The sequence below is a fragment of the Micropterus salmoides genome, unplaced genomic scaffold (assembly GCF_014851395.1).
Source record: "Micropterus salmoides isolate LMB-PRFRI ecotype aquatic unplaced genomic scaffold, ASM1485139v1 Ms_hic_scaffold_17, whole genome shotgun sequence".
NCBI classification, from domain to species: Eukaryota; Metazoa; Chordata; class Actinopteri; order Centrarchiformes; family Centrarchidae; genus Micropterus; species Micropterus salmoides.
Window position 1 is genome coordinate 9,216,982 of NW_024040817.1, and position 15,455 is coordinate 9,232,436.

General features: G+C 40.4%; 1 protein-coding gene across 1 annotated transcript in view; it reads left to right on the top strand.

Annotated features, from left to right (window-relative positions):
• Positions 1 to 15,455, top strand: part of atp1a3a (ATPase Na+/K+ transporting subunit alpha 3a) — a 34,134-nt gene that overhangs the window by 10,608 nt on the left and 8,071 nt on the right. Inside the window, exons 2-13 of the mRNA XM_038725190.1 lie at positions 5,669 to 5,782; positions 6,434 to 6,493; positions 6,816 to 7,019; positions 7,819 to 7,932; positions 8,912 to 9,046; positions 10,544 to 10,661; positions 11,142 to 11,230; positions 11,565 to 11,744; positions 13,048 to 13,246; positions 14,470 to 14,714; positions 14,855 to 15,047; positions 15,174 to 15,349. Coding sequence (XP_038581118.1) covers positions 5,669 to 5,782; positions 6,434 to 6,493; positions 6,816 to 7,019; positions 7,819 to 7,932; positions 8,912 to 9,046; positions 10,544 to 10,661; positions 11,142 to 11,230; positions 11,565 to 11,744; positions 13,048 to 13,246; positions 14,470 to 14,714; positions 14,855 to 15,047; positions 15,174 to 15,349 — 1,827 coding nt within the window. The remainder of the gene's footprint in view (positions 1 to 5,668; positions 5,783 to 6,433; positions 6,494 to 6,815; positions 7,020 to 7,818; positions 7,933 to 8,911; positions 9,047 to 10,543; positions 10,662 to 11,141; positions 11,231 to 11,564; positions 11,745 to 13,047; positions 13,247 to 14,469; positions 14,715 to 14,854; positions 15,048 to 15,173; positions 15,350 to 15,455) is intronic.

Below are 15,455 nucleotides of genomic sequence, written 5' to 3' on the forward strand. Positions count from 1 at the left end.
TGTCAGGTTTATGAATTATTGTGGTTCATTTTGAAACCCTTGATTTATTCATATTCAAACTGGGATGCACAGATCAAAATGTCCCTGTTTGATGTCTATGATTTGACCAGTGATTTTAGCAGATTAAAAATGGCTAATCCAGCCTTCCTCAGACCTGTGGTGCACTACGCTGCAGGCCAGGCTGGATAGAGCAGACTACAAATGTTCAGCATGTACAATCAACATAACATCTGGATGCTGCTGAAACCTCCTCAGGTTTTACAGCCTGTAACTAGACGGAGAACTGGCAGTATGTACTTGTGCAAGGGCGGGAATGCATTTCAGAAAATATCCTCCATGTTTATTCAGTTTAATGTATGTGATTCAGTGAAACCCAGGAGATATTTTCCAGTGCATTTTTGGGCTTCAAGTAGTAGAAAATCACCAACACAACCATAGATAGAATAGGTAGTATTAGCAGTAAAAAGAAGACTTTACAACTCTTCCAGTAAGAAAACAAATTTGGTGTTTATTGTATTTGCCAATGTGCAGTTCAGATGTATTAGGCTTCTTTGTAGTGCTTTAGTTATTTCATATATCTTTACATCCTGCAGCACTGAAGGGTCAGTTTTACATTCTCTGAGTCCTTGTCGCCTCTGTAGTCATCATTCTGAATGGATATGTTCACACATGAGCACACAGGAGGGCAGGGGAGAGGAGGAACTGAAGGAGCAAATTTCTAAAAAACAATAAAAGGTGCTCACGCCTTAGCAGAAACACTGCAGTGCACATCTGTGAGATGGTTGTGAATGTTTTGATGTGCAGATTAACAGTTTTCAATAGTCAAATGTAGCTTTTTGGTGCTTTAGTTTTGCATTTACCTCATTTTGATAAGTTAACATTATGGCAGTGAGGGCAGGGATTTAGGTTTTCAAGAATTACTGTGACGTGTTTACATGTAGTATTTTAAATTAAAGTTATAGTACACTGGAAAGCTCAGACAGTCTTCAATCAGCACATAAATCTGGCAGTTTATAGAAGATCCTGTGTCATTTAATTTCATTTAGAAATTAAGGGACACTTAAGTTTTCATTAGGGCACAAAACACAATGAAATCCATGACCATGCTTTGTCACATTGTCATTTTAGTACTAATACAGATTAATGATTTTACTGAATTTAGCCAAACTAAAAGATACAAACGTGAGATGTCAGTCAAAAACTTGAAACAAGGTTCTTACCTAACAACAATGTAGGATAAATGAAATAAATGTTCTAACTGCAACAACTTGGTGATTAGATTTTTGTCCTTGTGTTAATTCAAATTCATTCAAATCCATTATGTGCTTTTATGCCAGAGAAATGAGCAAGATATTCAATACTTGTTAATAAGTGAATAAGGAAGGATGAATGGGAGAAGGGGGTTGAAAAGATGGGCGAGAGAGAAAGTGATGGACAGAGATTATTATTGTTCAGTGGGTTAATCTGTAAGTGTAGTAAACAGCAGTAATCTAATGGTCTGCTGGACGAGACTGCCCGGAGAACACTGCACCTCCTGACAGATGGCTAAACTCACACATACACACACACACACAAAAATGCTAATGCTTGCAGTCAAGCTGAAGATAAACACGCGTGCACAGATAGAATAAAAGAATTGCTAACTAAAAAAAGCAGACATATGCCTGGAAAGATTGTATACACATACTGTACACTGTAAACGCACACAATGCTAGTCAATTCAATATTCAAGTAAATTTTATTTATACAGCCTAATATCACAAATCACACTTTGCCTCAAGGTGCCTCAAGCATACAACACCCTCTGTCCCTAGACCCTCGAAATGAATGTGGAATCCAAAAAAACAACCTTTTAATAGGGATAAAATGCAAGAAGCCTTGGGTTCAGTCTGTGACATGGTAGCAGGTATGAGGCATGAAGTATAGAAGGATATGTACAAATTGAACATTAAAGCAAAAGAGTTAACGCCATCAGCAAAGTCAGCCTGCCTGAGGTCAGCAGGAAGATTTTTCCAGAGAAAATGGGAACGATAAGGCCCTGCAGCCAGCTGACTTCAGGAGGACAGACAGGGGGCCAATATTCTGAGAGTGGAGAGCACATGATGGGACATATGGTTTAATGAGACCACAGAGATAAGAACAGAGCGAGCATTTACAATTTTACAAGTCATCAGAAGCACCTTAAATTCAAATTTGAATAGGGCGCCAATGAAGCTAAAATTGGTGAAATATGGTCAAATACTCTGGTTAAGGTCCCAGCTGTAGCATTCTGAACAATTTGAATACTACTAGTAGTAATGTGCAGTAGGCCAGACAACAAAATGTTAAAGGAATCGAGTCCAGACGAAACAAAGTCATGAATTAGGATCTCTGCTTCAGCCATGGAAAGAAAAGACCCTTATTTAAAGAGGTCAAATTATGCTTTTTGGCTTTTTCCTTTTCCTTTATTGTGTTATATACCTTCTTTGTGCATGTAATTGGTTTACAAAGTGAAAAATACCCAAGTCCAGCCCAAAGGGAGTTCGCATCACCAAAACTGCTCTGAACTGCCTGAAAACAGCTCGATTGTATTCCAGCCTTTTCTTTCCCTTTCTTGTGACGTAACAAGAAAACACGTGTGTCAGACAATCCCTCAAAAACACCGGTGGAAAAACAAACTGAACTGCAGCACACACAGTGACAAGATGTCCACCTGATGCCTGCCCTCTCCCTTCCAAACATTAGCTCCCTTCAGGCAGTGAAGGGACATAAAGTTGTTACCAAGCGGGAAGCTTCTGGTCAGCGATCTGATGCAAACCTGCATTCTATTGAACGTTTGATGTTATTTGGCTGCTGTAAAGTTGGTTTGTTGTCATTCATCCACATATCAAGTACACAAATGAATGAAATGCTGTTTCTCAAGGCCCATGGTGCTCAATACAAGATTAAATTAATCAACTTACAAGACAAGAAACAAACATTACTACACAATACGAGACAAAAAAAGGTACAGAGATATTAAGGTGGAGTGAACGTGTTTGGCTGGAGCATTGTAAAGTGCGTAGTTCAACACGTATCTGACTCTATACTAATAACAGCAGCCTCATAAATAAAAATAGCAACAGCAGAGGTCAGTAATAACGCTGTAATAATGATGTGCACTGTTAGCTAGATTTATATGAAGTAACATTAAATAGCTGCATTTCATTACTACCTACTACTGTGGATTGTTACAAATACTTTGCTTTAAAAGTACCAAATAGTCAAACAGTGAGAAAAATATCTGTATCCTATTCATTTTACAATTGCATCGTAGCCTCATAATCGTAATGAGGTACCTAGAAAAAACGGACGGTAAACGGTATAAAACAGCCATCAAATCAGTGTGAAATCTCTCAGCCTAGACTCATCCACATAAAAGCTTTTACCAAAATAAGTCTGCTCTCCCCTCTCATCATGCAGGGTTACACAAAATATAAATCTCAATATGTTTTTTCTTTTCACAATACGTGTTCACACATCTGTATTAGGGTTGGATTAAAGTGAACATCTGCCTGATGAACAAATGTCAAGTGAAAATGCACTCCCGGTAGAAAGTAGTCACACATTTCGCTGCACACCATGAAAATACTCCTGGGAAGTGAGTTTAGGCTCAAAGTGAAATTAAATAAAGCAAATAAAGCATAAGGTTATTTAAAATCTCAAAATCAGTAAGTTAGATTTCCTTTAAAAATGTATTCATTTAATTATCCATGCTTAGTCAGTATTTTATAGTGTTCATACTGGACTTGTATTCCTTGAGGTTATTTAAAGAAATTAGTTTTTATTGCTCTCTTCACGTCCCAGCATGCACAATATTGGGAGCCTGAAACCAAAGCAGCTAAATGGAATCATTAGTTTTATCATCATCATTAGTTTTATTATTTTCGCCTGTCCTTTTCCTATTGTGACATGTCAAAATGTCTTCTGTGAAAAGGCACTTAGGAGACATTTAACAAGCTCTTCTACAGTAATGTAAGTTCATCAACACTGGATGGAACCAAGCTTCAGACTGTGAGTTTGATCAGTTCCCGTTGGGAGGTAAAAGAATATTAAATTAATTATTTCACAGGAATCTAGTGTAAGTAATGAAACTTTACATTAGTGCCAGAGTGGGATCCTCAACGATAAAGGTCAGAGCTGGATGTAGTCTCATTTCACTTAAATCAAAACAACATGAGCACTCAGCAGAATTTAGTCGGATTTTCAATTAGAAATGTTTTACATCCTGCCTTTCGTCATATTACTCTTTCTATGGGAGATGCAGTGGTAAGGCAAGCAGCTGGCTGACATTTTACTTCTTTACTTGAAATCCTCTGGAAAGCCTTTCCTATGTGGTGCATGCTGGGTAACAGGGTGATCTGAGAAAAAGGTACTAATCCCCCAGGAGCAAATGGGCATTTGAGGGCTATACACAAATACACCAATGTACTCAAAGACATAGCATGACATTGTTTTTAGGGTTTGTTTGAGCAAAGTTGCATCATCCTCATAATACTGATGCAGACAATAGTACCTTACCAACATCAATGGATTTAAAGGATAAGTCTCATCACCCACCAAGCCCAAATCTAAAGACTTCTAGCTTTGCAATATTTCTTATATTCGTGTTAGTTGCTTTCCTGCTGCCACATCTCAGTAGTCCAAATGCAATGCATGTTTCCTGCATGATTTGGACGGAAGTTGCTAAAGGCCTGCATTCATGACTTTTTAATTTCCCTGATACATGTAATCACTGTTTTTTACCCCAGAATGTTGTTCTTGAGAGGTTTAAATCCTGGCATTTAGACAATCTTCGAGCACAATGAAACTCAGAATAATTAAATCATAATCAAAGAAAACAAAGTTGCAGGTTTTGCAAGACTTTTTTTGCAGATCTGTATAACAAACACACGCTGTTTGCAGAGACATACACAAACCTAAACACACTTCCGTGCATAGATTGAAAGGGCTCAAACACACCCACAAACGTATCCACACCATAGACTGTATAAAAAAAAATCCACACACACCAATGTAGGGCACTGGCAATTGTGAATATCCCATGATGCATTTTACAGTAACTGTCCAATTTATTCTCCTATGCTGGGTCCTTTTTTCTTTCTGTTTCCCTTCTGGCCCTACATGTTCCCTTGATCTCACTCTTTCCTGACTGCTTTTACTTTTCCTCTGTAGCCTGAACAGTGGAAGCCTTAGTAGAAGTGGGGTAAATTGCAGTTTAAATGGAGCTCTTGAGACAAGCCTGTGCCAGATCCAATCAGGAAGTTTCTAGTTACCCTTCTCACACCAGGGGATTAAATCTAAATTTGGATCTCAATCTAGATGTTTTGACTGGGTCTTTAATACAGAAGAAAAATGGGAGTTGGAAGCCAAGTATGTTCTTAAAATCATTTATGAAATAAATCAATGGTAATTCTAAGTGAACAAACTATTTTAGGTTTTCATAATACACCAACGCTTTCTGCAACTTCAAGTAGGACTGTGTGGGCTGTCTTTGCGTTTTCTTTCAGGCAGTGATTCCATTTGATCGTCATGTTTCGGATTGTGTTGAAGAAGGACAAGAGTGTCAGCGCTTAAAAAAAATTGTGTAGTAACATATAAGTAATATGACAGGACTAAACTCGAATGATCTTGTCCTCATGTGTTGTAGTATGGTAGGTCGGACAGCTACCGCGTGGCCACCACGCAGGACAAGGATGAGAAGGAGTCGCCCAAGAAGAAGGGAGGAAAGGATCTGGATGACCTCAAGAAGGAAGTTCCCATAGTAAGCACACCACTTCCTAGTTCCTGTGACGGCTCTGTGTTATTTTTCATATGATTTGGGGGTTATTGGTTTTTTGTTTTACCTACTTATGTACCAGATTGGTGGCCCACAAATCAAACAAACAAATCAAGGCATAACTATTCAGGCATAACAAAAGCCTTGAATTCCCAGCTGAGCAGTCAGGAGTTTATAGTGTATCCTGGCCTTACTCCAATGGAGCTACGATCCAACTGTAATCTAATCTCCCTGTTTGAAAAAGAGACAACAGAGATGTGGTGTTTCAGAACAGCTGGTGTACAGTAGTGGTACAGTGTGGTTTGTGGTAATATGCCAGAGCAATTTAATCCTTTTTTTGTGGAAGCCAAACCCTCAGGAAATCCCTTTTTATATTAAACTATTGGGGCTGAGTCAGATACACATGTTTATTTCCAAAGTATTAACATCTTTGAGAACTTTTGTAAAATAGAGAAAATAATTTGAGTAACCAAGGAGAGAATGTAGGATTCTATCTTGAACAGTGATTTAAATTAGGTTTTGCATTGTTTTATAGTATCATTCGATTGATGCATAATTTATCTTCAATATAATTTTGAATTGATGTGATAACTGGCTGCTTGTTTAAGTTTAATTTTATATTTTAACGCTTTGTAGACGGAACACAAAATGTCCGTTGAGGAGGTTTGCCGGAAATACAACACGGATATCGTCCAGGTAAGTTGTTCACTTCAGATCATAAATTACACTTTTCCACCATCAGTTCACCTTAATTTAAAACAATGCTGATGATTTAACAATTATACAATTTACACTGATATCCCTTTCACAACACTGACTTTCTCTTCCCAACTTTTCTATCCTCTTTCTCAATTCTAATTGTCCTCTTTCCACCCTCTGTCCTTCCTTTCCTGTTTCCTTTCTTACTTATTCACTCTTTACAACTCCAACCTCTTCACTGCCCTGTTGCCTCTGCTAATGCATTTCTCCTTTAATCCATATTAATTTGTTTCCTCTCCATTCCCGCCTACTCTCCCAGGGTTTGACTAATGCCAAGGCAACAGAGTACCTGGCCAGAGATGGCCCCAACGCCCTGACTCCTCCGCCCACCACACCGGAGTGGGTCAAGTTCTGTCGCCAGCTGTTCGGTGGCTTTTCCATTCTCCTGTGGATCGGTGCCATCCTCTGCTTCCTGGCCTACGCCATCCAGGCTGCCACAGAGGACGAGCCCGCTGGGGATAACGTAAGTGGATATTCCAAGGGGTGAATGGTTGTTGCTGTGTGTGTGGTCCCTGTCCTCCAGCACATCACTCAAAAAGCAATTTGCTGAGTCACTGGTCCTTAGGGATGTGTGTAAGTGGTAACGCTTGTGTCAGCTGTTTGTCCGAATCATGCCAGCTGACCCATATTTAGCGTGACTGACACCATCCTGTTACCATCCGTTTTGGGCCCCCCACAGGGAGCGTGTGACTCCTGCCATTGGTAATAGCAGGGTAAGAGAAGGGTGTTCATGGGTCAGCACTATTACATGCTGGGTCAGAGCGCAGCGTAGAACCAGGGACTAAGGCTAAACGCAAATGAAAACATGAAAGGACTTGATTCAGACTACAGGGGAGGACTTAGGGTGAAACAAGCAATGTGTAAACACAATCAGCACAGGCATGTGAATGTTAACCAGAAAGAAGAGCAGACTGTTGGTGCTAGCACTGCCATGAGACGACATCAAGACATAGACACACGATATAGTCATAAAACCCCTAACAGATTAGACGGCAAACAGATGAACAGCCTCCAGGTCCAAATCAAAGCTGCTGGCAGCTACAGGATGAAAAAATGACATGAAAGGCTTAAAGATGATTTGTGTTATTTCTATAATTTAATCTTAACAGAAGCCTCAACTTCCTGAAATAGCTTCTTTTCCTCTCACACTCTACTTTTACTTCCTTTGTGATACATTTTTAGATAAAGGTGAAGTCAGTCACTTAATTTCTGCGTTAAATATGGAAGTTTCATCTTTCTTTCCTTCTTCCTTCTCTTTGTAGTTGTATCTGGGTATCGTGCTGTCAGCTGTCGTCATTATCACCGGCTGCTTCTCCTACTTCCAGGAAGCTAAGAGCTCCAAGATCATGGAGTCCTTCAAGAACATGGTCCCTCAGGTACTGGACACTCTAGTTTGTTTTAATGAGTTTTGTGTGATAATTGTTCCCAAAAGTTGCAACATTGCAAGTTTAACCTTTCTGGTGGATTTTATAGTAAAAATGTTGAGAAGATGGTGGGAGAAACACTACAAAGATACCGAAATAACCTGGAGTGCTTCTTTGTAAATGCCTTGTCAAATTCCTTGGAGTTTGTTCTTTTGTGATAATCTTTAAATGATGATGCTGGGCAAAGGTTATAGAAAGGGTAAACATTGTGTTTAGATTATCATAGCCTTTAACTCACAAATAAAAAAAATGTAATATGTAATATGTTGAGTCTTTAAAGTGGATAATTATATCAATTCATAAAGGGGCATTTAATGTAATTTTAGATAAGTATATGATATAAATCACCGTTTTTAGAAGATGGCAACAAAACATTTATTTTAAATGAAAACTGCAGTAATACTTGTTAAACAAATTAACACAAACACTTCATTATTATAGATGTTTATACTGTAAATGTACCATTGTGAACTCCAGCTCATTCTGCTCTGGTCTATTTTTTTTTCATTCCACTACATAGTTGTTTGTTGTAGATTAAGTTAAACATATTTTTTCTTATTAGGTTAGGTTATTAGAACTCCATGGAGGGACTAAGCCTCTGTAATTCAGACTAAAGAGTGATAAAAGAAGTAGGGTCATAATTTGTATCTTACTTTGGGTTCCCAAGTAATGCAGATGGTAATTTAACGGAACATTTTTATGAAGCTGCTTGTCACAGATCTTGCTTTCACAGATTTCACACTATCCCCCCCCCCCAAATCTGTGACGTACCTTTAATTACTTTAGTTGTTACACTGTGCTGTTTGACATTTTCTATAACCTCTCTCTAAATATGTCTTTACAGAGATTTTGTGTTATTTTTTGGATTACATTCTCTCTCTCCCTCTCTCCCTCTCTCTCTCTCTCTCTCGCTCTCTCTCTCTGTTCACAGCAAGCCCTGGTGATCCGTGAGGGAGAGAAGATGCAGATCGATGCTGAGCAGGTGGTGGCAGGAGACCTGGTGGAGGTGAAAGGAGGAGACAGGATTCCAGCTGACCTTCGCATCATCTCCTCCCATGGCTGCAAGGTGGGCTAAAGGCACAGATAACAACCCAAAGATAAGTAACACCTGCTGTAAAGGTGTCTCTAGAGCAGGGGTAGGCAAATAAATCTGGTATCAGGCCAAATTTTTTTCAAGTCATTAGATGGCGGGCCACAACAAATTCCTTCGTTTCTCATTCAGGTGAATCCAATCTCACGTTTACCAATAGCTTTTTCAGAGGTGTGTCAAGCAAACCAGAGACTCTTTTGAATTTCCTTCAGAACTTTTCAAAGTAAAAGCTCTGAATTAAACATGACATAAAGTACTGCTGCAGAGACGTTCTCACTCTTTTTTTTTGTAGGCACAATAACTTGAAGTGATTATGTGAGTAACTTTTGCTGTCATGACTGAGATCTGTTTCACCACCAGCCTGTATAATGTTTGGTTTATTTGCTGCTATTTAAATTAATCTGGCCTCACGCCAGGTATTATTGCTTGCGGGACAGCTTTGGCATACAGGCTGCCTATATGGAGTATCAAGATTTCAGTTGCCACACAATTGGTGTTAGAGTTATATATTTAAATATACAATAAGTTAATATATATTACCTTTCAGCTCGTTACCTTATAGTGGTCAACAGTAAGAATGTGGTTGCCCCATAAAAGTTAGCCATACGAACATACAAACCCTGTTTCTGCTGAATGACTGAAACAAAGCAGGTGTGGGGCTGGCTAGTACTTTGAAGGGCCAACTCCTGGGAAAACTCAGTTGTCGCTGGGAGTGGTGTTGGAGGGCCAGTAGTTGGCAGTCGTCCCTCTGGTCCTAATGATAAAAAAAATCACATGATGGGGATGCTGTATGAGATGCCGTCCTTCAGGTGAATCGTTAAACCGAGGTCCTGGCTCATTGTGGTCTTAAAATTCTGTGTCACTTATCGCAAAGAGTAGGGGCTTCACCGGTGTCCTGGCAAAATTCCTAACCCGGCCATCTCCATCTGGCCGCCTAATCATCTCTCGGTGTAATTGGCTCTATGTTTCCCTCCCTCTCCACCTCAAGCTGTGGTGAGCTTTCTGGTGCAAAATGGCTGCCGTGCATCACCCAGGTGGGTGCTACACATTGGTGGTGGTTGAGGTGAGTTTTCCCCCTTTCACTCTGAAGCGCTTTGAGTATCAAGATAAAGCGCTATATAAATGTAATCCATTGTTATCTAATTCATTTAAAAATGTAAGAAAGAGTGGATGATATGAGTGTGACATCAGCAGTGAGCTTTTGTCCATCCACCTGATGTGCTGGTTGATCAGTCTCAGAATGTTTGCAGAGAAGGTAAGAAATGTAATGGCTGTATTAAAACACAAAAAATCTCTGCACAGCAACACAGTCATTAGAGGCACAGCAAGCATGAATGAACAAGATCTGCTTTGCTGTATGGCTTTGTACCTTATCATGAATGCACTCAACCAGTTGCACTCCCCTATCTTCCGCTTCGTCTTTCACCCCCTCCATCACTCACTTACCAAATGGTTTTCTCCTGCTCTATCCAGGTGGACAACTCATCCCTGACTGGTGAATCAGAGCCCCAGACCAGGTCACCTGACTGTACCCATGACAACGCCCTGGAAACCCGCAACATTGCCTTTTTCTCCACCAACTGTGTTGAGGGTAAGATCACCATCATCATTCCCTCTGTCCAAAGCCAAAATCCTCATTATTTCCATCATATTTACCATTTATAATGTTAGGGTTTGCCACTGTCTGTCTTGTGTAAATATTTCTATTTGGGTGTGTGTGTTCATTCATCTGGCTACATTTGGATGTTTGTATTATTGCGGTTCAGTGTTCAAATAGTCCTGCAAAAAAATATGCTACCCATTGGCTTGCACTGTAGGGGACGGTCAACAAAGGAGTGGTCAGTGACAAAACTGTTCATCGGGGGAGCGCAATGACTGGATATGTGAACCGATTACTTTTAGTGGTAGAATAGGAAAATAATGTATGGTGCCCCCCTGTGGACACAGACTTTTATTGCATTAGCTCCTCAGACAAGTCTGTCCATTCATCCATCTATACTCACAGTCTATTTTCCTACTTCTTAATACTATCTGGAACTGATAAAGATACAGATAATGTCTCTTCCTCCAGGAACCGCGCGTGGCATTGTTGTGTGTACTGGCGATCGAACGGTGATGGGCCGCATCGCCACTCTCACCTCCGGCCTGGAGACTGGCAAGGTACCATATTCATTATTATTAATTATCTGACAATGGTCTGTTACGCGTCATTTACAAGCCACATAATGGAGGTTACTGACTAAAACAGCCTTTTTTGTCAAGTTTTATGTAAAAGTAAAAGTATCAAAAAACAACAGCTTATCTAAGAAGTTCCCTAAGTTTTCTGGCTCAGCTAACCTTAAAGAGCTGCCAAACCCTAAAGTAATTTCATATGCACAGGCTTCAGTAAAGAGTTGTAGTTTCTTAGTGTCATTATGTGTCAAATTCTAGTTGGTACATCCAGGTGAGAGCAGTCAATCATGTTCAATCAATCCAAACATCTTCTACTCTTCAGACACCCATTGCTAAGGAGATCGAGCACTTCATCCACATCATCACGGGTGTGGCCGTTTTCCTCGGCGTGAGCTTCTTCATCCTGTCAATCATCCTGGGTTACTCCTGGCTGGAGGCTGTCATCTTCCTTATCGGTATCATTGTGGCTAATGTGCCAGAGGGACTGCTGGCTACAGTCACTGTGAGTAGGCAGAGAAATGAGAAACTGCTCTGTTTGTGTGTGTGTGTGTGTGTGTGTGTGTGTGTGTGTGTGTGTGAGAGAGAGAGATAGATGGTTAGTTGGGGGAAAGGAATCCTCAGTTCTCAGTGATTTGTACAGATTTGTGTCAAACAGTATTTTCTATATAATTCATACTTTCAAATAATAGAGAAATCTATGGAAGTACACAAACAGTGACAGATTTCTGCCCTGAAATACAGCACCAAATTCAAATAATTGACTTTGAAATAAAGTATTTATGGTTTGTTTTAGCTCATAAATAAGCCACACTCTAATGTGATTAAGAGAATTACCTTGCACCACTGAATATACTACAGGTAGTCCTAACAGTGAATGTCACCAATCAGATTCCACAAGTTTGTAGTTTCACTTATGTCTGATTGTATGTCTGTGTCCCTGCTTCTTCTGTGTCTCTGCTTACGTGTTTTCAATGTGTTGTGATGTTGCTGTATGTCTGTGTGCATCTCTGTGTGATTGTATTTCTGTGCATTAACGTTCTCCATGTGTCAGTATCTGTGGTGAAAGTGGTATATTGTCTGTGTTTGTATATCTCTCTTTCCATCTCTCCCTTCTCTCTCTCCCAAGGTAGCCCCATATGTGTTTGTGTGTCTCTGTGTCTCTCTCCATCATCCTCTTTGTATGTTTCTCTCTCCTTTCCAGGCCAGTCACGGTGCTGTCTGCAATGACAACAGCTAGCTAATGTAATGATATTAGGCTAATGAGTAGTCAGCTCGATAATTCGTCCTCCTCTGCTTGGTCTTGGCTAGTTGTGTTTGGCTCGTGCCGTACTTGGCATGATGACATAATGCACCGCTGCTCTGCTGCACCGCTTCACTTGTTCATGCCTCATTTTCAGTCTGCATCACTGTTTGGGCTCAGGGCTGGTGTTTTTATTTTTGGAGAAAGGTTTTGATTTTAGTGCATTTTTCTATAGAGAAGCATTTTTGTGAGCAGAATAAACCTCTCCAGTTGCCTTAGTGCGGTTTGGTTCTTGTGTGTGGTTAATTGTTTTCAGCCACAGTGTGACACTGATTTGTCAGCTCATTGGAAGAAGTTAGTTTAGCAGCTGGAGATGTTAATCTGTGTTGTTTGTTTACCACATAGATTCTGATTATTTTTCTCTTTCTCCCTTTTTTCTTTGTTTATATTCCTCATTTTGTCTTATTTTGTTGACAACAACTTATTTCTTTCTGTCTCTCCTTGCTATTCCGTCCTCCTCTGTTTCCTTCTTTGCTTTTGTCTCTCTCGTCTCTTCTCTCAAAAGGTGTGTCTGACACTTACTGCTAAGCGCATGGCTCGTAAGAACTGCCTGGTAAAGAACTTGGAGGCTGTGGAAACGCTGGGCTCGACTTCCACCATCTGCTCAGACAAGACGGGCACCCTGACCCAGAACAGGATGACCGTGGCCCACATGTGGTTCGACAACCAGATCCACGAGGCCGACACCACAGAGGACCAGTCTGGTGAGATATTTTTTTCTCTCTCCTGATTTCATGCGGTTTGAAATTAAAACATTGTCTCTCTGTACAATATTAAGAATATTATATAGTGTTAATTTTGTTAACTATGACTAAAGGCTCCATCTTGGTTGCAACATGTAGATAAATATATTTATGTACTGTCTTTTTATTGGCCATCTATCCATCCATTAGGTTGTTTTTTCAAGCTGTATTAAGTCAGAAGGCTATGTTTTGGATCATTGACTAAAATTACAAATAATTATGGATTCTGGCTAGACTAGATTGACTGAATAGTTTAATACAAACAGTTTTCATTGACTAAAACTATACTAGGGATGACCTCAAATAGTTGAAGATTCGATGGAGGAACTTGCTGTAGAGACGGAGACTTAACTTCACCGTTGTTGTGCAGAGTTGTTCGCACCTCGCGGGACGTCAGGATCATTTATCACCATTGATAAACCACACAAAGAATATTGTTTTTAAATAGTACTTGAAATGGACCCGCGAGGAACCGCGACGTGCATGCATGCAAAACTGCACAATATCGGTGAATGGCAGGCGAGCAGAGAGAAAAGGGTCAACAATAAGACTACGCAAACAAACACAGTACATGATTCGACTATCAATCAGACTAAATTAAGAATAAAATTTACAAACTTTTAGTCAATATTAAAATGAAACAGAGGACATTACAAGGAAAGGGAGGGGCGAAGGTACAGATTAACATTGGGGATGATGAGGCCAGGGCAGTTTCCCAGTCTCTGTAGACAGCTTCAACCTTAGGGTTGAGGATGCGCTCTCCATTGATAGTAAGTCCAGGAAGTCCTTCCACCAGTTGCATTTATTAAAACAGTCCGGTTTAAGGGTTTTCCAATTCATGAGAATTATCTAGGCTAGGTTGATAATACATACAACAGGACAATGTGGAATGTGAACATTCATTATTTCCTGCAAGACATCTTTCACCTCAAACCAGAATCTTTCTACCATTGGACAGGATCACAGTAAATGCATAAGTGTACCAATCTTACCAAGTGAGTGTAATAAGCATAAGTGTGCTCCTTGCCTGCATCTTGGAAGTTTCTGGAACAGAAAATACAAATTTGGGCAAACAGCAGGGGACCTGGATGTAGTTTAGTTAAGACAAGGAGTTGGCTGCTCCTCTTGAGTGAATGCTCAGACACTTGTTAATAAATGTTCCTTTATTTCTGATCAATCTCAAGGCTCCTCCTTTGACAAAAGCTCCCTTACATGGGTGTCATTGGCCCGCATCGCTGCTCTGTGCAACCGTGCTGTGTTCAAGGCTGGCCAGGACTCTTTGCCCATCCTTAAACGTGAGGTGGCCGGCGACGCCTCTGAGTCAGCCCTGCTGAAGTGTATTGAGCTGTCCTGTGGCTCCGTCAAAGCAATGAGAGAAAAGAACAAGAAGGTGGCCGAGATCCCTTTCAACTCCACCAACAAGTACCAGGTTTGTCCCCTTTGCTTACTCGTGCAGCTGATAACTAATGCATAAGATCCACGTATATTTGTAGTAAATGGGCTAAAACAGGCAAAAAAACTACATTCTTCTTAAGTGGTTATATTAACACTAAAATATGTTCCCATCAGCTCTCCATTCATGAAGTTGAAGAGGAAAATGAGAACCGTTACCTGTTGGTGATGAAGGGAGCCCCAGAGAGGATCCTGGACCGCTGCTCCACCATCATGGTGCAGGGCAAGGAGCAGCCTATGGACGATGAGTTGAAAGAGGCTTTCCAAAATGCCTATCTGGAACTGGGAGGACTGGGAGAGAGAGTACTGGGTAAGGAAAAGTGCAGTAATTTAATAAATAGTCATGATTTGGAATTGTCCTATTTTTAAGAAATCGGTAGATATTCCTATGTGTACAATTAATTTGTCCTTCTTTCCTCTTCCATAATTCCTCCAGGTTTCTGCCACCTGTTCATGCCAGAGGACAAGTATCCCAAAGGTTTTGCATTCGACACAGATGACGTCAACTTCCAGACAGACAACCTTTGCTTTGTAGGCCTCATGTCCATGATTGACCCTCCCCGTGCTGCTGTGCCTGACGCCGTGGGCAAATGCCGCTCTGCTGGCATCAAGGTGAGCACTTTTCAAATCTGCCATTTAAAGGCCTGGAAAAGCAGAACATAGCACCAACCTGAATGTGAACGCTGTGGTTGACTGTCATACACGTTTTTAGAGGAAT